The sequence below is a fragment of the Cotesia glomerata genome, linkage group LG7 (genome assembly GCF_020080835.1).
Source record: "Cotesia glomerata isolate CgM1 linkage group LG7, MPM_Cglom_v2.3, whole genome shotgun sequence".
Lineage (NCBI taxonomy): Eukaryota > Metazoa > Arthropoda > Insecta > Hymenoptera > Braconidae > Cotesia > Cotesia glomerata.
Window position 1 is genome coordinate 15,730,507 of NC_058164.1, and position 23,666 is coordinate 15,754,172.

A 23,666-nucleotide genomic window follows, 5' to 3' on the forward strand; every position below is an offset into this window, starting at 1 on the left:
TTTCAGGCTTATTAAACGACAAAATTATCTCAGTACTTTTTGGTGAAGAATATTTTTCTCTATAATTCCTAATTAAAAACTAGTCATTTGATAGAAAAGGCTGAAATGTCAGGAATTGAAACTCAGTTTTTTATCTGAGTTGTACGTATTAACCGAGACGGGCTTTTGACTCCTTTTAGGCTAAAGACAGGACGCAATCATCTCAGTACTTTTTGGTAACGAATATTTTTTTCTATAATTCCTAATTAAAAACAAGTCATTTGATAGAAAAGGCTGAAATGTCAGGAATTGAAACTCAATTTTTTATCTAAATTGTACTTATTAACCGGGAAGGGCTTTTAACCGTTTTTAGGCTAAAAACAGGACGCAATCATCTCAGTATTTTTTGGTAACGAATATTTTTCTCTGTAATTCCTAGTTTAAAACTAGTCATTTGATAGAAAACGCTGAAATGTAAGGAATTGAAACTCAATTTTTATTTAAATTGTACTCTTCAACCGAGTAGGGCTTATAACTTATTACAGGCTTATTAAACGTCAAAATTATTTCAGTACTTTTTGGTAGCGAATATTTTTCTCTATAATCCCTTATTAAAAACTAGTCATTTGATAGAAAAGGCTGAAATCCTTTTTGGCTAAAAACAGGACGCAATCATCTCAGTATTTTTTGGTAACGAATATTGTTCTCTATAATTCCTAGTTTAAAACTAGTCATTTGATAGAAAACGCTGAAATGTAAGGAATTGAAACTCAATTGATTGTTTAACTTGTACATTTCATCCGAGAAGAGCTTGTAACTTTTTTCAGGCTTATTAAACGACAAAATTATCTCAGTACTTTTTGGTGAAGAATATTTTTCTCTATAATTCCTAATTAAAAACTAATCATCTGATAGAGAAGGCTGAAATGTCAGGAATTGAAACTCAATTTTTTATCTAAAAAGTACATTTCAACCGAGTAGAGCTTGTACCTTTTCTCCGGCTGATTGAACGACAAAATTATCTCAGTTCATTTTTGTAAAGAAAATTTTTTTCTATAATTCCTAGTTAATAACTAGTCATTTGATATAAAAGGCTGAATGTCATGAATTGATACTCAGTTTTTTTTATCTAAGTTGTACTTATTAACCGGGAAGGGCTTTTAACCGTTTTTAGGCTAAAGACAGGACGCAATCATATCAGTACTTTTTGGTAACGAATATTTTTCTCTATAATTCCTAGTTTAAAACTAGTCATTTGATAGAAAACGCTGAAATGTAAGGAATTGAAACTCAATTTATTGTTTAAATTGTACATTTCATCCGAGAAGACCTTGTAACTTTTTTCAGGCTTATTAAACGACAAATTATCTCAGTACTTTTTGGTGAAGAATATTTTTCTCTATAATCCCTTATTAAACACAGATTATACAGCAATTCGTGATTTTCACAACAAAAGTTAAAAGTTCCGAATGTTTAATTGTCTAGAAAAAATTGATTAAGTGAACTCTGGATTCTGTACTTGCAACAATACAAGGTTTTTTATCAGTTTCTAAGATATTCAATTTAATAATAGGTACGGTGTCCACCTCGATCTTTATGGCGTCTCTGAATTTTTTCTTTTTCAACGATAATATGTCATTGTAATGGTCAAAATGAAGCATGTGAATAGAACCTTTAAAAATATAATAGATAAATAATTAATTTACAAAAAAGTATATTGGCTTACCATCTTCCAGACCAAATATTAGAATTTGTGCATGGATCATGATCGACGTGATACAGCATCCGAAGTATTTGATTAAGACAATTCTATACCATTTGTCATAACAATAATGAGTTGATCCGATTTTGTTCTCTTTAATATTAAGTATTAATTTATGTTATTAGATAATTAATGTTTATATTAATTAAAACTCAAAACTCACTCCCGATTCCTAAGTAAAAGTCATTTGATAAAGCAACTATATTTTTCAAAGTAGAACGTAATACCCTTGGCACAGTAACTGGTAGTGTTCCAGTGAAGTGCAAAATACTAGACACACGTTCGCTTTCTAATGTTATTTGGCAATAACGAAATTTTGTTGTACCATTATAATATGTCAATGCTGAGATCTTTCAATCAAAAAAAAAAAAAAAAGGTATTAACCATTGGAGGTCGGAAACACTGAAAATGTTTCTAAAAGTTTTCTTTTTCTTTTCACACAAATGTATGTTTTTTTTGCTCGGCGAAGGAAGGAAGCGGCAACTTCGTTTATAGCGCAGCGAGTCGAAAAATGACGCTTTCTGTCTGTCGAGCAAAAAAATAGTATATTACACACCTAGGGAAGTAAAATAAGAAATGTCTCAGATCACATGAAATTGTCCACCGAGGTTGACAAACATGTGATCTTAGGCTTTCTTTTTTACTTCCCATGGTGTGTATACTAATTAAGCAATGATTCTAAGTTAATAAAACACAAATAATTTAATTTAATTAAAAGCCATCAAATAAATACATATAAAATTACCGTTTGTCCATCCGAAAAATGGATAAGCAGAATTTCAAATTCCCTTAAATTTAAATTAAGTGTTTGACCAGCAATTATATTGTTTTCGAATTTCTCATAACATGTTAGAATCCCATCCATATCGCCGATACAAAAATGTCGACATTCTCCATAGCTATTTATCATAATCAACTAGTTAATTATATTGTAATCCCTCAAGATTCATGATATTCGGCGTACTTCGCTGAAGTAACTTCTTATAAGTTTTTATTCAAATTTACTAAAAATGGGCTTAGTAAAAAATGCTTTTACTATACTTATAATTAGTAAATTAAATAAAAAAATACAACGGTGAAATACATTGACCGGATGAATATTTAATATCTAAAAACTGACTATTTAATAATGAAAATTACTTAATGCAATTAGCGAAGAAACCGGGAGTACTAATTTCTACTTTATTTTGAAGGTCTAAAAACTTTAAGGTGTTGTCCTTCCCAATAATCACAACAAGTACTTGGTCATCTAAATAAAAGGAAAAGCTTATTAATTTTATTCGGCTGTTGATGATTAAATAGTTTTATTTATTTATTTATTTATTAAATATATATGCCAGGGCTAACAGCCAAATGGCAAAAAATTTATATTAACAAGATCAACATAAGTAATATTGGTTAGACAATAATTTTGAAATTAGAAATAAAAGTATTAATTTACGATTTTAATAAACAACTAGATAATAAGTTATAGTTTCAAATTTTTAGACTACATTAATAGATCTATATATTACTAAGCAAAGAAACAAATTTTTTAACTTTAAGTTTCAAGATTAACAAAGTAGGTAAAAGCTTTATTTTTGAAGATTTCAATGGATTGCGAGTTTATGATGTCAGCTGGTAAATCTTGCCAAGTTCGAATAGCAGTTACGACGAATGAATGCTCAAAGACAGTGGTAGAGAAGTTTGGCATTTTAAAAGCGACATTATTATTCTTCGCTAACAGTCTACTAGATTGTCTCACATCAGCATCAACTTCATGGAAGAGATCATGCAAAAATTTTGGTTGACCAGTCTCAAATAATTTGAAGAGCAAGCAAGCCAAGGAATAAAATCTACGTGATTTAACAGGCAGCCAGTTTAGCTTGCGACGATAAGGCGTTATGTGCTGATCCCTCTTTAAATTAAAAATAAATCGAATAGAACTGTTTACTAAACGCTGCAGTTTAACATCTAGTTTAATAGGCATATCCAGACAAACTACAGAGCAATAATCAATGATAGGTAGGATGGTAGCCATAACCAGCAGTTTGCGACATTGCGTGGAGAGAATGTTTCTTCTGTACTTCAGACTATTAAGCTGTTGCATAAACTTTTCGAGACACCTGAGCAACATGGGAATCCCATGAAAGATTATTCGCTAACTGTAATCCCAAGTGTTTCGTTGAATTTACATATGGAATATTATTTCCATCAATATAGATTTCTGGTAATTCACAGCCTTCAAGGTACTTGAGCTTACGGTTGCTGCCCAGTATCATTACTTTGGTTTTCTGATAATTTATCTCTAGGTTGTTCTCTTTGGCCCAGTCTGCCACAGCTTGAGCATCAACCGTAAGTCTAGCAGCAGCATCATCTAAATTGAAGAGTTTGAAGTGAAGATAGATCCATTTGTCGTCTGCAAAGAGACCATGTTTACAATATCTCAGTCGCTTGACTACACCATTAATAGCAATTAAAAATAGGATTGGACCTAGAATGGAACCTTGCGGAACACCAGAGGTGGTGCTGATAGAGCTGGATGCTACATTTGAAGAGTCAATGACAGACTGTGATCTGCCTGTGAGGTAAGAATGGAACCACATGATTGTTTCTAGTGAGAAACCCATTTCATATAAAGCAGCAAGGGAGGACTTTAGATCCAATGAGTCAAAGGCCTTGGTGAAATCGAACAAGATGAGAAACGTGAGGTCATCACAATCAATAGCTCGACGAATCTCATCAGATAATCTTAACAAGGCTGCTTGGGTGCTGTGATGTTTACGAAAACCAGATTGATAGTCATCTAACAAGTTATTATCTTCGAGATAGGTGACAAGTTGATTTGCTACAATGCGTTCGAAGACTTTCGCTAGATGTGATAGGTTGGCGATAGGACGAGTATCAGACGCAGACTTCGGTGGGGGTGACTTTATTTAGTGGTACAATAAAAACAGCCTTCCAAACGTCCGGGAAAATGCCTGTGTCAAGTGAGAGGTTGAAGATGGCAGTAAGAAAAAGTGACACTTGCGGAAGATGATCACGGAGCCATTTTAGATCTAAACCATCTGGACTCTTACCGGTTGATTTTGAGAGAGTTAAATGAAGACTTTTAGTGACATCAACAATATCAATTTTTGACCAGTTGAAAACACAATTTACTCTCTTTATATAATGAAGAGGTAGATTTTCTACAAAGTCTCGACTACAAGAAGTGTGTTTAGTTAGTGTTTTAGAGTAAGCAATATTTAAGTAATCCGCACTGAAATGATCAAGCGGTGATGATTGTTTGCACTTTACAATACCCAAACGCTTCAGTTTCATCCAAATAGGCTGATCTAGCGATTCATCGTTCAAAACATTCTTGAAGTAGGAATCACGAGCATTATTTAACTTGATTTTTAAATCCTTTCTCAAAGTTTTATACCGTTCGAGTAGACTTTGGTCATTCGTTCTGCGAGCACGCTTGTAAATGACATCACGATGACGCAATTCCAATTTTAAATCATGAGTCAGCCATGGACTTTGGCGACGAGATACCTTCCTTACCACAAATGGCGCAACGTCATTTAAAGCCTTTCGGACTACAGTAATCAAAAATCTGGCCATTTCACTTGGATCCATTGTATTCATGTCAACATTACGTAAGTTTAATTTATCATAGAGAGATATGGACAGCGCTAAATGGTCACATCGTCTGAAATCTCTAAACTTCACCAACTTTTCTTGAGTTTTCAGCAAGGGCAGCTTATAATCACATAGCAGGTAATCATGACCACCAACAAATGGAGAAGTAGATTTAGTATATTGGCCAACCTTGTCCTGATCATCAACAATAACGACATCTAGCCACGAGTCAACAGCATTGACGTGATAGGTAGAGCCATAGGGCACACAGTACAAAGAGGACTCAGTTATAAATGACTGAAGATGTTGAGCTAATCGATCAGTTTTCATAAGATTACAATTTAGATCACCCATAATAATTATGTTATTATAATGAGGATAGAGTTTACCAAATTCGAAGAAGAAACTATCCAGCAAGTCACCTTGGGGTCTCCTATAAATCGATGATACAAGGATTGAAGCACCTGATTCAAGTACAACTTCGATGATCATGAATTCAGGTTGATTTAAGTCTTGAGTATCAGAGATATGAAGCACCTTGGTCTTTAAAGATTTGTGGATAAAACAAGCTATCCCACCACCTCTTATGTAGCGTCCAGATGTATCGATAAGTCCTCTATCCCTTCTAATAATAGTGTAATCTAGAAGCATAATGTTGATATCAGGATTTAGCCATGTCTCGACAACAGTAATAATGTGCGGTTTATTCTCTATGACAAGCAATTCAAATTGAGCTAAATGAGCTAAATAACTATTTATATTAATACACAGGATTTTTAAGGAATTTAAGTTAATAGTGTGTTTGTTTAGTAATTGCTATTCTAGTTGATTTAAATCATCAACCGAATGAATTTGAATTTTAGGCGATTCATCATTCGACTTGAGATACACGGCACCTTGGGAAGCCCAGGCATACTTATAGTTGAGCTCTTTAGCTTTAGTCTTGGTAGATTTTAACAATTTGTAGGTTTCAGAACTCAAAAATTCATTAAGATAGATTAGTTCTCCTGTCGTGATTTCATTAGTTGCAAAGACATCCTTTGCTAGCAATTTTCGATACTGACGTTTGACACTTAGAATATGGTCACGCACTTGAGACGACTTCAGATTTAGGACAAGGGAATGCCGTATGGTTTGTGATTTATTTGGTGTTGAAATGTTTCTGCCCTTTAATTCACGCACACTCAAGACATCACTCTCAAGATTAGAGATGTTTAACTTGCTGAAAACCTGATGAACAATATCTTGCGGAGTTGTGTTAGACATAACTTGGTTTGGAATACCTGAGACAAGAAGCAGAGAAGAAGAAGCATTTGGAGAGGATTTTGAAGTAGAAGGTATACCAGCAAGCGAACTTAGCCTTGATTCAATCGCAGTGATCGGTAAAATAGTGTGATATGTAATTACGTAACTAGTATACCAAAACGCTGTTTGTTTTATAAAAATATTGCAATTCGCTATATAAAATGGCGTCTTCAAGTCATCAGTAGAGTAATTTTCTATGAAACCGTCATCCAAACCAATCGAAATGTATTTATCTATAAATTTAATTAATATATAACACAAAAGGTTAATTTTAAGAAACTCTATCTGGCTAACATAACCAAGCCGTTACAAATAATAATTATTTGTCCTATGATAATATCAATAACTTGTTAAATGTACGAATGTATAATTTAATTTCTTATGAAAAATAATAAAGAAATCTACCTTTCCATATTGATTATGGCCAAATGGCTCTTTTGTAACAGATTCTGCTGACTTAGCTATATTAGCCTGATATTATAGCTGCTTTGAGACACTTTCATCATGTATTAAAACTAAAAATTGACTTTTTTAGTTTTTTTTTTTAATTCTTACCAAAAGTACTGATGCATGTAATCCTACTACAACTTGACATTGGAACGATAAAATCCTTCTCGTGCTCTTTTCCCAGAATCTTTTGCCACTTTTTGTATGATAAGTAGGTTCCTTGCCACAGTATTGGATCGTTAATATTAGAGTCATTAGACCCCAAATAATAGGGATAAGCTCGCTGCTTTGTCGAATTCACAAACTCGAACATAATGGTTGATTCCGCCAATTCTTTCCATTTTGGTGATTTGTTGAGGAAATATTCTATTAAGTTGAAGAAAAATCGGCTCACTAACCTTAGCTCCATCAATTTTGATAGATCTATCCACTCAAATATATGCATCCATATTTCAACTGGAAACATATCCTCCCTTATGAAACAATAAAGTAAGTATTAATTATGTTGGACTAATCAATATTTAATAGATTGAAAGATAGTATTCATTTTTTACATGTTTTTTAATTGAAAAATATAATTAAAATAAAATGTTAAGGATAATTCAACCGATAGCATTAAACACGAGGTGCAACGCAAGCTAGATAGAAGAACTCTCGCCACGAAGGCTAGCTAGATCAGTGCAGCTAGATCGCAAGGGGAGCAGACTTGTCGATGTGTCGGAATAACCAAAGTTACTAGAATACCCCTATTCTAGTAACTTTGGGAATAACAAAATGAGCCGACGGGAGCACTTCCCTGAACCTGGCGACTGAAAAATGGGTGCCATACACTTGCCCTAACAGCTAGTTGTTGGCAGTGTTGATAAATATCAGTAACTGTTTGCTCCCTCTTAAGCTACGCCACAGTTGGTATTTGTTTCTAGGGTATTTTTTTCCGGTAACTGATTATGATATACTTATATTTAGTCCTTTCAGTAATGTTACAGTCACATTTAAATACAATTTACTTTTGAATCCATATAACTTAGCAACCAATGTATTTAATGCCCTCTTATTTTAAAGCCAATAATCTTTATTATTTCTTATGCTTTTTAACTATGATTTTTATAATGTATTATTGTTTATGATAATATTATTTTTAACTTTCTCAAGAAATAACCAATTACTTTTTATTATATACATATTCTGAATAAGCATAGTTAATTAACTTATTTATTATTTATCAATATAGTTTTGCATTTATTATAAATAATGTTTATATTACTAGCATCCAGTTTAATTCTACTGCTTAGTACAGTACAGACTATGATTTAATGCTACTAAAGAATTCTGTTGCCGTAGTTGTTGTAGACCGTGTATGTTTGTGACCGTTATAGTTAGCAGCTTCTGTAGCTATCAGTCTACCACAGTATCTACAAAGCTAGTTACTTTTTATATTGGTCAGCTTCAGCAGTTATTTATTTCTATTAGGATTAAAACGTAGTTGATATTCATGCCTAATGTATTTATTTTCGACAGCTAATTATGACAGATTTCTTTTAATCTTTAATAATTTAGGCACAAGCTAACTAATGTACTTATAATTTTAAAATCTAATTTACTTTCAATCTAATGTATGTAATACCTTATATGTTTTAATATAATTCTATTTATAATTTGTTGTACTTTGCAACTCTATCGTACATCATTTGTTAATGTTTGTGCCAATATAATTTTTTCTCTTTTATAAAAAATAACCAATACATTTTTATTACATAAATATTTTGAATTAGTATATTCATTTCACTTTTTTATTATTTGTTAACATGACTTTATATTTATTATACATAATGTCTATATTATTAGTATGCAGTTTGATTTTACTGTACAGTACAGTACATCCCATGATTGAATGCTACTAATGAATTTCGCTGCTGCAGTTGTTGTAGACTATGTATGTTTGTGACCGTGATAGTTTGCAATTCTATAATAATTTTTCAGGTAAACTTTCCGGCAACGTACAGAACCAGTACCGACTGTTGTAAGATTACCATTTCTGTTGGTATGGTAGATTATTGATGGTAACTGTGAAATGGTAACTGTCAAGTGTAACGCATAAGTGGGTGAAATTTCTCGAACGTTAATCACTTGCAGTGATTAGTAGAGATTTTAATATATTTTTAGATAATAATTTGACGTCATATATAATTTAATATTTCATATAATTATTCCTTTGATTTTGTTAATTTTTATCTTAATTTATCAAATTTAACAGCTTCACAAGATTTATACATTTACTACTTATTTCTGTTGAATTAATTTATTGTAGGATTCTTCATTAGTTTTTTTTAAAATCCATTAATTTCAACTCATTACTTTGAACGATAATACATTCAGTTAATAAACCACTACACCACTCAAAATTACATTTACTTTAAATAATTTTTAACAGGCTTCCCTTTAAAAAATTTGTGTACTTATGTACCTGCTTTAAAAGTTTTACTTCTTTAGTGTAAAAAAAAAAATTTTCAATTAAGAGAAATTATAAAATGATTGAAGGAAAACATCTGATTTTTATATAGTCAAAATAAATATATTAATATTAATTATTATAAAATGAGTCTGAAATATTTTCAATAATTCAATCTGTCTCCTAGGTTGTCCTGGTGATGATGGAATAGCTGTGTAGCTGATAAAAAAAAATTGTGATAGTTAAGCAAATCTATAGGAATATGAGAAATTTAAATTAAAATATCAAATAATTAATTATCACACTATTTATATGATCGAACTATCACTACTAGTCTCCGAACAGACAATAATGAATTAAAATTGATTGCATTAAAAAATAAAAACATTTATTTATGATAAGGCAGGGGGGCAATTAAAGGATAAAAATTTATTTTATTATTGATAAACAAATAAAAAATAAACAAACAATTGTAATGTTCGAGCAATTACGAATTAACGACGTACAAACTATTACAATTTAACTAAAATTTTTATAAAAAAAAAAAAAAAAAATTGAAGTGGAGCTAAATTCACGTCTGCACCAAAAAAAATCAAAATTAAAAACACAATTTCCACAATCCAACAAAGTTCTTATTGAGAAAAAATTTTTATACGATCATTTTGGGCCGAAATTAGAAGTTTAAATAAAATATAATTTCTATAAAATTTTAGTTATTTTAAGTTACGAAAATTATTTAACATTGGGTAAATGTAACTCTAATATTTCAATTACATTATTACGAAACATTTATCATTTTACAAACCATATTTGAACTTCTTGAAAATTTTATTTTACTCCTAAAGTTTTTAAATATTTTAGACTAAATTAGTAGATATATATATATATATATATATATATATATATATATATATATATATATATATATATAAATTAGATATAGTATTAATTAAAAAAATTCAATCTATATAAAAAATTACATGTGTGGTGGTCAGTTTGTTATTAATTAATTTATTAAAAAAATTTATCGAGCACATTAAAATTAAAAAGAATTAAATAAAATTAGAAATAACAATATTATAATTGTACTTTACTTATAAAATAACACTAAATCCACGGAAACATAGAAAATTAAAAATTTAACGGTGAATTGTACCATGCTCAAAAACGAAAAAGAGACAAAAACTAATACTAATAACAAAAACTTGAGATTAATTTTCCCTGGCGATGTTAAAATATTGTTGAACTTCTTGAACCAAACCTCGACACTTGACACAAATAAATTCTTGCGCTGCAGCCAGTCGCTCCTGATACCACTGCTGATTGCATGGTATACACGCTACTACGTGTAAACAAGGTCTGTAGAGTTGAGTTGGTGGCTGATATCGACACATTAAACACTCGTCCTCTATCATAAATATTTCTTCGTTATTTTCGTCAGCTTCTTCTGTGCTGTCGTTGAGGATGAGTTCTTCACCAATATCATCTATTACTTCATTAGCTCCCACAGCAGTAATATCTGCTGTTATAACTACTGAATGTTCATGATCATGATAAAGCTCGGCATTAACAGGTTCGGGGATGATTTCGTTATTCGTATCAATAACTTCACCAATTACTATCACTGGATCTACTGCATTTACTGGGAGCTCAACATCATTATTGCCAGTTTCCTGATGAAAAGCACCAAGATCCATGTCTGCGGCCACATCTAACAAACGGTTGTTTGGAGCCATTTGTATATCTCGTAGTTGTAGAACTGTCAATAAAAATTAAATAATTTTATACTCAATTATTATTACGTCAATTTCTTATTTTTTTTTTTTTTTTTTTTTTTTTTTTTTTTTTTCAAATAACTTACCATTTTCAGTATCAAAAAACTTGATAAGTTTAAATGGCTCAGGAATGACAATACCTACGAACATCAAATTCCGTAAAACTGGCTTAACAAAACTTGATGTTCTTCTTAGGAAGCATTCAAAATTCGGAGCCTCACATTCCATGTCTCTCCAGCATTTTAAAATATCCTTGAAATTTTTTGTCCCGGTAAAAATGTTCTTGACTTTATTTTGGTGCCAATTCATTTGTCCTTTTGATGCCAAATTTCCCAAGTGAAAATGAGTTTGTGATTGGCCGGATAACACATTCTCTAATGAAACATAATATAATATATTATTTTATTATTTTTTATTTTATCGCTAATATGATTTTTTTATTGTTTTTAAGTAATCAATTGATTGGGGAAATATCTTTATTGAAAGAAATTAAAATTGATTTTTTAAACATTTTTTAAATCGAAGATCTGCTCAATAACATTAAAATAAAGTTCGAGTAAACAAATTTCACTTTTTCTTCAGTTGAAAATTGACAAAAATTCACTAGTAGCCAAATTTTTGTATTGAAAATGCTCAAAATTTATATGTTTATAAACTCCATCTACGAGATGCAGCAAACATATTTTTAAGTATTTTGTATACTGATAAATTTCCAGTCATTTTAAGGGATTATCTACAAGGACAATAGTTTTGTCAATTTTTAGTTATTATATAAATATTGTCGTAGAAGCTTTTTCATTAAAATATCATAACAATTTTCTAAATTAATGCATTTTGTAACTAATTTAATAACAAAAAAATAATTTTTGAGATTTTATAAAAACCTGCGCGGATGAGAAATTCTACTAAGATTTAACAACGTTCATTGAGTTAAATTTTTTGATATTTATCTTTCGATGGGATACATTTCCTACTTTCAATTCTACGTAATAATATTTTTCTCGACTATTTTTTTTGTGTCTACGGTTTTGTTACTTACAATGAGAAAAAAAATTTTTTGGAGTGAAAATTTTGACAGTTTCTTTACCTATAAATTTCCATACTGTTTTACTTTCTTGCATTTGATTGGCCATACAGTCATGGATTAAGTTGGAGTTGTTCCATAGGCACGTCGGATTATTAAAAAAACTGTAATTATCTGCACCAATTTTGCTTAACCAGTTACAGTTGTAATACTCCAACAATTCTTGAAAATTTTGTCGTTGGTCCTCAGTCATACATGAAATGATCCACTCAAATGCTCTCACTATTTCGGCTGAAGGTAATAAACTAACCGAAATTATTTTCGCAAATATCAAGATCGATGAACTATCTTCTAATGTGACATTCGCACGATGAGCGGCATCAATCATGAGTTGACAGTGTGCAGCAAAAGTTCCCTTTATCGTAGCTTCCGGAAAAATTGAAGTTAGCGCAGTATAGTAATCTGCATCGAAGTCGCCATAAATTTCGATAGGGACAAGAGTATTTTTTAACGATACTAAAAAGCCACACATTTTTGTTGTACTGTCAACAGATTTTTCAATCTCGATGATCCATGCCACTGGAATAATCTAATAAAACCATATTATATTAGTATATATACATGGATATATGTGTGTTTTGAGAGAAAAGGATTATAAGATAAATAAATAGAGAAAATAATGTTGGTGGTGTTTTTCCTTACATAATTTGCATGGTGCGCTGAAATAGACGTCACTTGAATAGCATTAACACCTTCAGAAACTTTATTTACCGTCGAATGGATGAATAATATCGAAGTATTCACTTTGGAGAGCAATTCTTTATCAGTAAAAATAATCCCGAGTCGAAATTTTTAGATTCTAGTTGAACCTTGTAGACCCTGATTCCTTTGATGTAGACATTTGCCGCTTAGATTTAAGAACCTTTTTCAACCTTACTCGGCCTAAATTTAGGATGAAGAAGAGTGAACTTGAATTTAGTTTGAATTTAAAGTTTCTTTTTCAACCTAGTACACCCTATAATAGGTCGACACGGAGTGAATTGGGGTTTAACTAGAATTTTTAGTTTCTGTTTCAACCTAGTCAGGATGCTATGTCACAAGGTTCTCCTAGGTTGAAAACGGGATTAAAACTTAGATATTTTTTTCTTTCTGAATATTGGCTGTTATAAAAAGGATTAAAAATTCATCATAAATAAACGATTCTATAAATATGAACACTCACACTTACAGTTATAAAAATATTGTAGAAAAAGTATATATATATATATATATATATATATATATATATATATATATATATATATATATGTGTGTAATGAAATTTGTCTAAGGAGCATTCCATTGTGACTGGTTATAAGCATTGTTAATCATAAATTTTACTATAATTTACAATAAATAAGAAACTAGTGACAAATACAACGTGATTCGAGGAGCAAACTTACTCTAATAACAAAACTTAAATGAAGTATAGTTGTCAATAATAAAAATAGAAAAAAACTTTTATCTTAAACTACTATCAAAGAAAACGATGATATCTTATTTAAAATATATGTAAGTTAAAGATATTGTTTATTGTTACAGTCTACATTGATATTTATGATACTGAATTTAGCTGACATTAAATAGTTTTTTTAATCTCACAAATAACAAATGACTAGGAAAAAAATTAGCACTTTTTTTTTTTAATTTCTATAAGTGAAATTTCTTAAATAAATTTTTTTAACTATAATTTAATTGTTATAAAAAACTAAAACATTTTTATATGTCGGTTAACTTAAGTGTCATTGATATTTTTATTAAGTATTGTAAGAAAGATTATATTATTATTTTTTAATTTATTTGTAAGTAGAAAACAAAAAATGGTAACATTTATAAGGAGCATCCATCAACGCCAAGTACAAATTAATCTGTACAAAATATTTACGAACTCAAATAATTAAAGAATTTATTTATTACAATAAACATTATGTAGATTAATAGCGTAATGAAATATATTATTCTGAAATAACCTCTAATAATTTTATTATAATAAGTAAAAAGTAAAATATAATTCAATACTCATTCAAATTCTTTATCGTTTATTGGTTGAGATAAGTAGATGTAATTATTAATTGAAATAAAAAAGCAGACATGTCTCAAAGAAGATACAGTGATAACTGTATAATTATCTGTATGTTCACATCTATGAAGGTAAGGAAAAGAACAACTTATTTCATGGTCACTATTTACCTGAAACTGTTCAACAGATATAACTTCTTTGATAATAGCGTAGTGCTCATTATTACAATTGCAATTATTATTCGGTTCACACTCACAATTTGATACATAAATAAAACAATAAATGGTCCCAAAACTTAAGTTTCCGTTATCGTTTTGATAAGCAATGTAAGAAGATTCGGTTTGTAAACTTCTGGAATATTCTTTTGAAACGTAGACTTTGCTATCCTTCAGTAATCTTAAATATTTTTTAATACGCTGAACTGGTAGTAAGAATTGTATTGCTTGTTGCACAGAAACTGATAAATCTGTAGGAATTATTGTTTTGTAAGCTCCAACAGAATAGCAGTTATTAAACAATCGTTCGTTTATTTTGACCATTTTTTTTTTACCAAAACAGAAGTCCCTAATATTACCATCTGGGAGTCGATTTTTATATTTTTCCATTTTGAGTAATTGACAGTGAGCACTAACGATTTGTGAGTCAATATGTGTTGTTCCATTGATAAGAGCTAAAATTTTACCATTCAAGTCTTCATATTGATAACATTGGTATCCCCATAAAGGACCCAAGTTTTTAACACATTCGCTTAGATGCTGAATCAAATGCAAATTGATAGAACAGAATTGTAAGCCGTAAAGTTCTTGGAATTTTCGGACAAATTTATCCAAAAAAATTTGAGCAAGCTCTAGCATATTATCAGTTATCACATCGGCACTCAAGAATGATATTCCACAAATTAATAATAGTAAATGATTAAAAAAATCATTCCTCATTATTTCAAATAATACGGGAATAGAATAGTAAAAAAACCATGCTTTTAGCTCTGAAGCTTTCCAGTGAGTAAGGTCTTCTGTTGAACGAGGCATACGATGGATGAATTTGGGTGGCTTTATAGCTATAAGACGCTCATCTACTACATTTTTAACATGATGTAAAGAAAAAGGGAATACACTGTACGCATTATCAAACCAAAGTGTTAATAGTTTTTTAACAACTCCTCCATCTATACAGTGCATTCGATCGATTCCTGTACCAACAATAAAATCCGGCATAAACTTGGATAATGAGCACGGCCCTTTTACACCCATTACTGGTATACCCGAATTCAATGCTATCCTTCCATATTCTTCAGTTTCATCAGATGTTCGTAGCGGTAAGTCTATGGTATATGGATACACATGAGTTGTCCCACCAGACGGTAATTCGAAAGATTCACCAGGTATTTTGCAAACGTGACAACCGAACTCTCCGTTAAATTGAACCATGTTCAACATTTGACATTTGGCAACCATGTCACAAGTTCCTATTAATAAAATGGCTTTGACATTAATAATTTGATTATCGGGTAGCATAAATTGATGACCGTTTGCAAGTTGTTCAAATTGAGTTCGTAGTTTGAAAACAAAGCTGTTAATATTTGGTTTTATTTTTCCAAATGATAGTCCAGCCAATATCATATTTTCTTTCTTCATCCGGTCCTTAAAAGGCAGCTCATTTATTGTCAAGTAAAATGGACATATACTCACACCTGAAGACTTGAACACTGGCACACCATCTGTATACCATGTAAATGACAAATTATTAGGATTTGCCAGAAATTCACCTGTATTCCATTCTTCGTATAACTTGCCATCGTAGATATCACTTATAGTATTGGGTTGCAACTCATTTCTTTGAAACCGTGATTGTAATTTATCGTAAAAGTATGGCCGCTTTAATAATTCAGCCAATTGCTGAATGAAAGAAAGCTCAATAAAATATAAGGATTTGTAACCTTTTTTCCCTTGGCAATCAGCACATACATCTTGAGCAGACAATAAACTGTTCAAGCACAGAGAACAATAATAATGTTTTGTCACAATTTCAGATCGATAATTAGTAATCTTAAAAAATTTTTTAAATTTATATAAGCTGTTGCGCCGTAAGTTATTTCCGAGACAATGCATATTTATCACTGTAATAATATCAGATAAGCATGATTGGGAAATATTGTGAGAGAGAAATATAGTCAAAATCAAGAGCATGCTTTGACTTAATGTAAGTGGAGAGTTTTCGTACAATGGCGGATCATAATCATTCTCTATATTAGGATGATGATTATTAATATCATTATCACCATCATCATCATCATCGTCATCATCATCATCATCATCATCGTCGTCGTCATATAGCACTGGTCCTTCGTCCTGTGCTTCCGCTTGTTCTTCTCCACTTTCCTCAGCTTCTGGTTCCTCCATATTTTCCACTCTATCATCATCTGCTTCATGAACGCTATGTAACTCCATTTCTTCATCTCTTGCTACATCTGGCATGTTCTCTAGTTCCTGGTCTTCCATCTCTTGTCTCAAATCATTATTAGGCGGTAAATTATTTTCAACCTGAAGAAAAAAAGGTTATTCGAAAATATATATATAGTATTCCAAATTATTTAGTGCCCGAAATAAATTTATAAAGCAAAATATTTGTAAAAATTACAAGTTCAACTACCTGTCAGACATAATAACCAGAAAAATTGTCATTGCTCCAATAAATTTAGAAATTATTTATAACCTTACTTTTATTCCTAAGTCAATATCAAGAAATTTTTCACAATAATTTATATGAATATTATTGTGTTTTTAAAAGTTAACTATTAACAGATAACATTAATGTCTAAACATTCTTTTCATTCATTATTAATGAGCAAATAATATAAAATATAATAAATAATGAAATTATTTATTCATTATGATACTGAATTTAGTTGAAATTTGAGTTTTTGGAATTTTTATAATTAATAAATAAGAATAACAAAAGTTTTTTTTTCATTGGCACTTGTTAAATATTTTTAATTTCTAAAAGTGAAATTTTATAAATAAATTTTTTTGATAATTTAATTGTTATTCACAGAATCATTATTCATTCTGAACTAATATTTTTTTAAACAATATATTTCCTAATACATAACAATTAATATTCTTACCTGTATTGGAATTTCTAATATTGGAGCATTTTCATTTAGCCTTAAGTTATTGTGTTGTTGGTTATCAAACCTCAACTGCATATTATTCCTTTGTTGTCTTGCAGAAAGTTCATAAAATGACTTCCGAGGAATGGGCACTCGATTATTCATATTTAAAAAGTTATTCCGGTCTTAATATTGTTTATTTTCTTATATTTGTTGTAAATTATTTATTTGCCACTATTCTGTGTAACGTAAACAGTTGTGGTCAGCCATTACTGTATAAAACTATGACTACTGCGCAGTCGCATGCGACATTATCGAACGATATATCGATAGTTGATAAACGTCTGTCACGCACTCTATATGCAGGTAATGTAAGTTTAGGCAAGCGACGCTTTTGCTCGTAGGTTTAGAAAGCATCTTTCATGGCGTCACCTTATGTTTCGGCTTTGTGTTTAGTTTCATAACTTTATAAACTTACGATAAAAATTGCTGATAGATTATTTATATATATGTAAACATATAAATGAGAAGAAATAATAAAAATGCCTCCGAAAAAAAATACTACTGGCAAGAAAATTTCGAAAAAAGCATTTGCCTTAATATGGTGGGTTCAAGAGGGAACGAAGGACATCATACCAGCATGTAAAATACCCAACAAAAGTCGTACACCAGGTTCTATAATAAAATTAAAGTGGGAAAATTTTAAAACAAAAATAGTTGGGTTACATGAAGCCAAAATAATAGCAATAGATAGTAAGTATTGTTTTCTTTAAATTTCATTTTGGGGAAAATAAAATCATAGATATATTTAACCTTAAATACATTGAATAATGAAATGAATCGAAGTAACATCCAACATTCTATATTTGTTGATTACAAAAACGATGTGTATGAACTTCATAAATCAATAAATTTATTTTTTTTATTTTTTACTTTAATAATTATTTTTTACTACGAATATACATTTTTTAATTTTTTCAGCTAATTATGAAGAATTAAATACCATCCTACTTGACGATAAAGGTAATGTCCATGATTTTGCGGATAAATTATTTGTAAAAGACGTATTGGAACGAAAACGTAAAGCTGCCGACGACGCTAAAGATATTAAAAATTCAAAAGTTGCGAAGAGATCTAGCTTTGAAGACGAACTATCTGGTACTTCATCTCTATTCTCACATCGTAAGTCTAGTATGAAACTGGATAAACCACCAGTGTTATCAACAAATATTAGTCCAGTTATACGTAGTGTTGAGGTTACTGATACTTCAAGAAATCTCTCTTATAAAACGAACGAATCAGGTTATTCTCAGATGTTAGCTTGCGTTTCAAGTCCAGTTACCTCTGCTTCAAATGACCAGCAATTTAAATTGATTAACCTCTCTAAAAGAAATAATGATGCGTCTGCTAAGGTTAATGAAAATGTTAGTCAAGATGATACGCATAATACACCAGTTTATGCATTTTCAAGCAATACAATGGAAATACCACCATCTACATTTGGATGTCATTCTTCAGACTCGAACCATTCCGGAGAAAATTATGACACGTTCATGAAGACTATTGAAACTGTTGAAAAAAAAACTGCAGCTCATACAACTTCAAATCATACGATGACAATACCATCAGCTTCATCAAAATGTCATATTTTAGATTTATCTTTGGAAAACTCCCGAAATCTTCATTGTAATAAAGACGTTATTATTAAAACTAATTATCAGCCTTCTGAACCATTAAATTTTTCAACAAAAAGCAACAATTCATCTGGTACTTTACAAACTAACAATGATACATTTTTCATAACAGCTGATGTTACAGCACATGAAGATTTTGATCAAATTTATCCCGCTAACAGAAAACGTACTAAAAACCAAGAACCATTTATGTTAACTGAAGAGTCTAATGTACCAAATGGTGTAGAACAAAGCTATATAAACAATGAAGTTGAAGAAATAAACTGCACAGAAAAAACTGAGACTGCCGAAATTAGTATTGGTGCACTGCATACGTTTATGCCAAATAATGGTAATTAATTTTTTATTAACAGTAATTATCTTGAAAAGTCATTGTGTATTAACTCATGCTTTTGTTTTAGTCACCATTGATGACATTCAACAATTTGAAAGAGTTTATGCTGGAATAAAAAAAGCACATGAACAGCAAATTAAAAGTAACGCTAACTTGTGTGCAGCCGTTGAGGTTATTATATAGTTTACTAATTATACTACATGAAAATAATTACAGATAAATTATATTAAATTTTCAAGTAATATTATCTCAAATATTTGAATTTCAATTTAAATTTAAATTTAAATTTAAAATCGTTTTCAAGTGTTACAATTTATCAATATACTTTCTGTTTTGTATTAGTTCTATTCATTACAGTCAACATTTATTTTTTTCTGCCGTACAGTTTTTCATAAATATCATACTTAATAAAAAGTTCATTTTTTTACAGATATCAGAAGATTTTTATACAGCCGGAGAGAATAAGGTAGTTTAATTACAAAATATAAAATTATACTTTAATGTATGGGAACCAAAATTTGAACTACCTATACATATTTGTGTTTCGATATTTCAGAAAAAATTTGATTAATTATCAAAAAATTTGAATTTTTTATAGATCGAGATATGGATTGGTTCTGGTTTATATTTATCTCAAGCAGTAGTTACTTCTTTAAAAAAAAATTCTGTTGACAAGAAAGGAAATCCGAGCTGGAAAAAATTTGTAACCTTGGTAATTCTTGAAGTATATGGCGATAACATTGGAAATTTTTCGGCCAACGGTAAGAGAGGATGCGAGTATCCGAGCATTGATTCGAATTTTTTTGAAGCTTTATTCAGTAAGTTTTAGGGAAATATTGAATTATTTATCAAACAATTTAAAATTCAACTAAAATAATTATTAACCACTTTTATCAAATTTTATAGGTTGGGTTAAATCCAAATTTACAACTGAAAAAATAACTAAGCAAAGCTACAGTTCCGTTATTAATGGAATAGCTTGGAAGAAACGGACTAAAATTACTTCGGTTGCTTTTGACCAAAGTACGTATTTTATTATTATTAAAGATTTTTAGGAAATCTGATATTATTAAAAAAAAATGATAAAATTTGGTCTCTAGAATATTTATTTAATATGAATTTTTTTTTCTTAAATTTATCATCATTAAAAAGAATTTAAATTTGTACCCTTTGAACGTTTGATATGATTCCCAGCAACAGTATATTTATTTTGATGAATTTTTTAATTAGCCTCAATGTACTTGAATTTTATGCTAGATGTATTTATTTCTTAACTTATTTTGTATTCTATGCATATATAAAGAATTTTGTCAAACATAACTCCATATTATGAACAAAATAAGTAAAGTTTTGTTACGGGCATACGTTTTTTTGCAAGGAATTTTGATACTGACATTTGATATCAAAATAACTTTTAGGTAATTCAACTAGTGCTTTTCGGCAGTTTTATAGATTTTTTGTCAATAGTAAAAGTTTTTATTAAGTTTAATCGTTTTGTTACTTATATAAATCTATTTTCACACGTTTGTATATTAAAATATTAATATTTGATCATAAAACAGCAAAATAATTTTTTATGTTTATTTCAAGAGTACTAACTTGAAATCATGAAACAAAATTTTATTTATTTACAATTCGTAATTTTCGGCAGTTATATAGTAACTGTAGATTGCTCATGATTTAAAGTAAAATAACAACTTATAATTTATAATTTTCTGTAGTTTCAGAAAATAATCTTCAGTTCTTTGGAAAAATCGTGAGTGCTCTTAAGAAAAATGTTGCATGGCAAGAAGAAGCAAAAGATCGAGATATGGTAATGCTACACAACTCAACTTTTAATTCGACGATTTTTATAATTGTTTTTTATTTCAGCAAGTAAAAGATCTTCTTGAACCCGGCTCGGATAAAGTAAGCTGCATTGGCACTCTATTACAAATAGTTCTAAGCAAATGATTTTATATTAATTCAATTTCTTAATTTTTAATTGAGTTTAAATCTAAATATAATTATTTTTCGTACAGGCTAAAATCAGTGAAAGTTATCATATCTACTTTCCGAAAGATGCAATTTCATACATTCAAAGAAAATCTACTATAGCGAACAACATATCTGACTGGAAAGTTCTTGTTAAAGATGCTCTTTTAGAAATCTATAAATCAGATCTCATTAATTATTCTGCAAAGGGTACTCGATCAAACAAAAGTGTCGGTATTGATCAACAAGTATATAAAGCAATATTAGGTAAGTAACTTTATAATATTAAACTCAGTTCTAAATAAAACCTTCAATAATTGAAAATGAAGATTGAATATATTTTGACATTATTAAATAAGTTATAATACTATTCATAGCTTGGGCAAGATCCAGGACTAAAGAAACAATCACAGATACGGAATTCGTTAATTATGTTAATAAAATTATTTCAAATAAAAGATTGTATATTAAAAATGATCTGCCACTAAAAGAATTGACACCAAATAATAATATTAACATTGAGTTGGAGAATTGTCAAGGTTCAACATCACAGCAAGCATTGGTCCATTTAGAAACTGTTTCCCCTAGCGGTCAGTATCTAGTCAGTTCAGAAAGCGAAAATATAATACAACAATCATTGAACGTACTTCAATATGAATATGATGATGGCTCTACATATTTAAACATGTAGATTCTTCATCCAAAATGTAACTTTTTATATTCAGATTTAGATTATTGATAGTTGTTTTAATTATATTGACAATAGTGATTATTATTATTTACCAACATGTTATTTATTTCGGACACTTCAGTTTATTTCATGTTGATAGATTAAAAATCTTTAAATTTTTAACAAATATAATTTTGTTCATCTCTTGATAATATAAAATAATTTTATTACTTTTATGTTTCCGAACATATTTCTTATAAGAAGCAAAATTATAAAATATTAATGGTAGTTCTTAAGATAAAAGTTTGTTTCCGTAGTTTTGTGTTAAATTTATTCTTAATGTAATTACACCGATGTATTCATCATTACTTCTGTATTTTAATTTTAAGAGAAATAAATATTTCAAACACAGAAACAAAACAATGCACTCACATTTACGTATATATACAGTAGACTGTAAAAATTTACGTTTGTATTTATAACTACATACATTATAGATATGTGAGTATACATTAATTTTAACAGTAATCTACAATAATAAGAATAATAGTAATAATAATAATAATTGCAAATATTACTATACCGTTGAATAAAACTAAAATTATTTACAAACATTATAATATTAAGAGTATCTTGTTAGTTGAAAAAACCAACTATTAATATAACAATAGTGATGATTGTTATTATTTTTATTGAAAGGTGCAATTATATTTACAATTAATGTAGATTATTGATAATTTAATCAATAGATCTATTGATTAAATTATAGATAATAAACATTAATTGTAAATATAATTGCACCTTTCAATAAAAATAATAACAATCATCACTATTGTTATATTAATAGTTGGTTTTTTCAACTAACAAGATACGCTTAAAATTATAATGTTTGTAAATAATTTTAGTTTTATTCAAAGGTATAATAATATTAGCAATCATTATTATTATTATTATTATTATTATTATTATTATTATTATTATTATTAATATAACAGATTACGGTTAAAATTCGTAGAAATTAAGGTAGGTCAAGATATTTCATAAATGTAGCTCAGACCAATTAGGGTGTAGCAGGGTTTTATTTTTAAAATTTTTAAAACCTTCCTCGGCCTCAGATAGCCTGAAAATGCAGTTAAGTAGGTGCTACTAGGCTGAAACAGAAACTTATTTGTTCGTAGCTCGCTATATCTTAGAACCTATTTCAACCTAGCTCACCCTGACTCTAGTCGAGTTAGGTTGAAACGGAATTTAAGCAAAATTAAATTTCGACTCGGGATTGCTGTATGTTCGTGTTCACAATTCTCTAAGAACATTACTTCACTTCTTCCTAGATTATGTTCATTAATCTTTGCACAGATTTCTTCTTGCAAATAAGATTTAAATGACGTAGACGACGTGACTCGGGGAAAGTTTTGATTTCTCTGCCACGATTGCATTTTAAACTTGATAAGTTCAAAACTTAACAAATCTGAAGCTTCT

The 23,666-nt window shown here is 29.5% G+C and overlaps 3 protein-coding genes across 3 annotated transcripts; 1 reads left to right on the plus strand and 2 right to left on the minus strand.

Annotated features, from left to right (window-relative positions):
• Window positions 1-1,255: 1,255 nt before the first annotated feature.
• Window positions 1,256-7,891, minus strand: LOC123268885. Its single transcript, XM_044734317.1, has 9 exons — window positions 7,871-7,891; window positions 7,654-7,834; window positions 7,208-7,572; window positions 6,760-6,885; window positions 2,882-2,990; window positions 2,487-2,640; window positions 1,905-2,091; window positions 1,706-1,834; window positions 1,256-1,651 (listed from the first exon to the last, which is right to left on the minus strand). Exons 2-9 carry the CDS (start codon window positions 7,713-7,715, stop codon window positions 1,461-1,463), a joined length of 1,323 nt encoding a protein of 440 aa, XP_044590252.1. The 5' UTR covers window positions 7,716-7,834; window positions 7,871-7,891; the 3' UTR covers window positions 1,256-1,460.
• Window positions 7,892-14,405: 6,514 nt separating this feature from the next.
• LOC123269676 lies at window positions 14,406-17,902 on the minus strand. The gene is made up of 2 exons (XM_044735513.1): window positions 17,531-17,902; window positions 14,406-16,946 (listed from the first exon to the last, which is right to left on the minus strand). Exons 1-2 carry the CDS (start codon window positions 17,678-17,680, stop codon window positions 14,406-14,408), a joined length of 2,691 nt encoding a protein of 896 aa, XP_044591448.1. The 5' UTR covers window positions 17,681-17,902.
• A 23-nt stretch (window positions 17,903-17,925) lies between these two features.
• On the plus strand, window positions 17,926-22,280 carry LOC123269476. The gene is made up of 10 exons (XM_044735192.1): window positions 17,926-18,268; window positions 18,497-19,540; window positions 19,611-19,714; window positions 19,974-20,009; window positions 20,142-20,361; window positions 20,450-20,566; window positions 21,265-21,356; window positions 21,416-21,451; window positions 21,565-21,784; window positions 21,895-22,280. Exons 1-10 carry the CDS (start codon window positions 18,058-18,060, stop codon window positions 22,206-22,208), a joined length of 2,394 nt encoding a protein of 797 aa, XP_044591127.1. The 5' UTR covers window positions 17,926-18,057; the 3' UTR covers window positions 22,209-22,280.
• Window positions 22,281-23,666: the final 1,386 nt, after the last annotated feature.

What these genes read in the sequence shown, in the direction of transcription:
- LOC123268885 (XM_044734317.1), bottom strand. Translation starts at nt 7,715, where the DNA reads ATGCTATCGGTTGAATTATCCTTAACATTTTATTTTAATTATATTTTT. An exon ending in ATTTTTCAATTAAAAAACAT is followed by an intron (nt 7,573 to 7,653) that starts GTAAAAAATGAA and finishes TTGTTTCATAAG; the next exon opens with GGAGGATATGTTTCCAGTTG. An exon ending in AACAGCGTTTTGGTATACTA is followed by an intron (nt 2,991 to 6,759) that starts GTTACGTAATTA and finishes CCTTTTATTTAG; the next exon opens with ATGACCAAGTACTTGTTGTG.
- LOC123269676 (XM_044735513.1), bottom strand. Translation starts at nt 17,680, where the DNA reads ATGAATAATCGAGTGCCCATTCCTCGGAAGTCATTTTATGAACTTTCT. An exon ending in TATTAGAAATTCCAATACAG is followed by an intron (nt 16,947 to 17,530) that starts GTAAGAATATTA and finishes TTTTTTCTTCAG; the next exon opens with GTTGAAAATAATTTACCGCC.
- LOC123269476 (XM_044735192.1), top strand. Translation starts at nt 18,058, where the DNA reads ATGCCTCCGAAAAAAAATACTACTGGCAAGAAAATTTCGAAAAAAGCA. An exon ending in TTTTTTTGAAGCTTTATTCA is followed by an intron (nt 20,362 to 20,449) that starts GTAAGTTTTAGG and finishes CAAATTTTATAG; the next exon opens with GTTGGGTTAAATCCAAATTT. An exon ending in AGTATATAAAGCAATATTAG is followed by an intron (nt 21,785 to 21,894) that starts GTAAGTAACTTT and finishes TACTATTCATAG; the next exon opens with CTTGGGCAAGATCCAGGACT.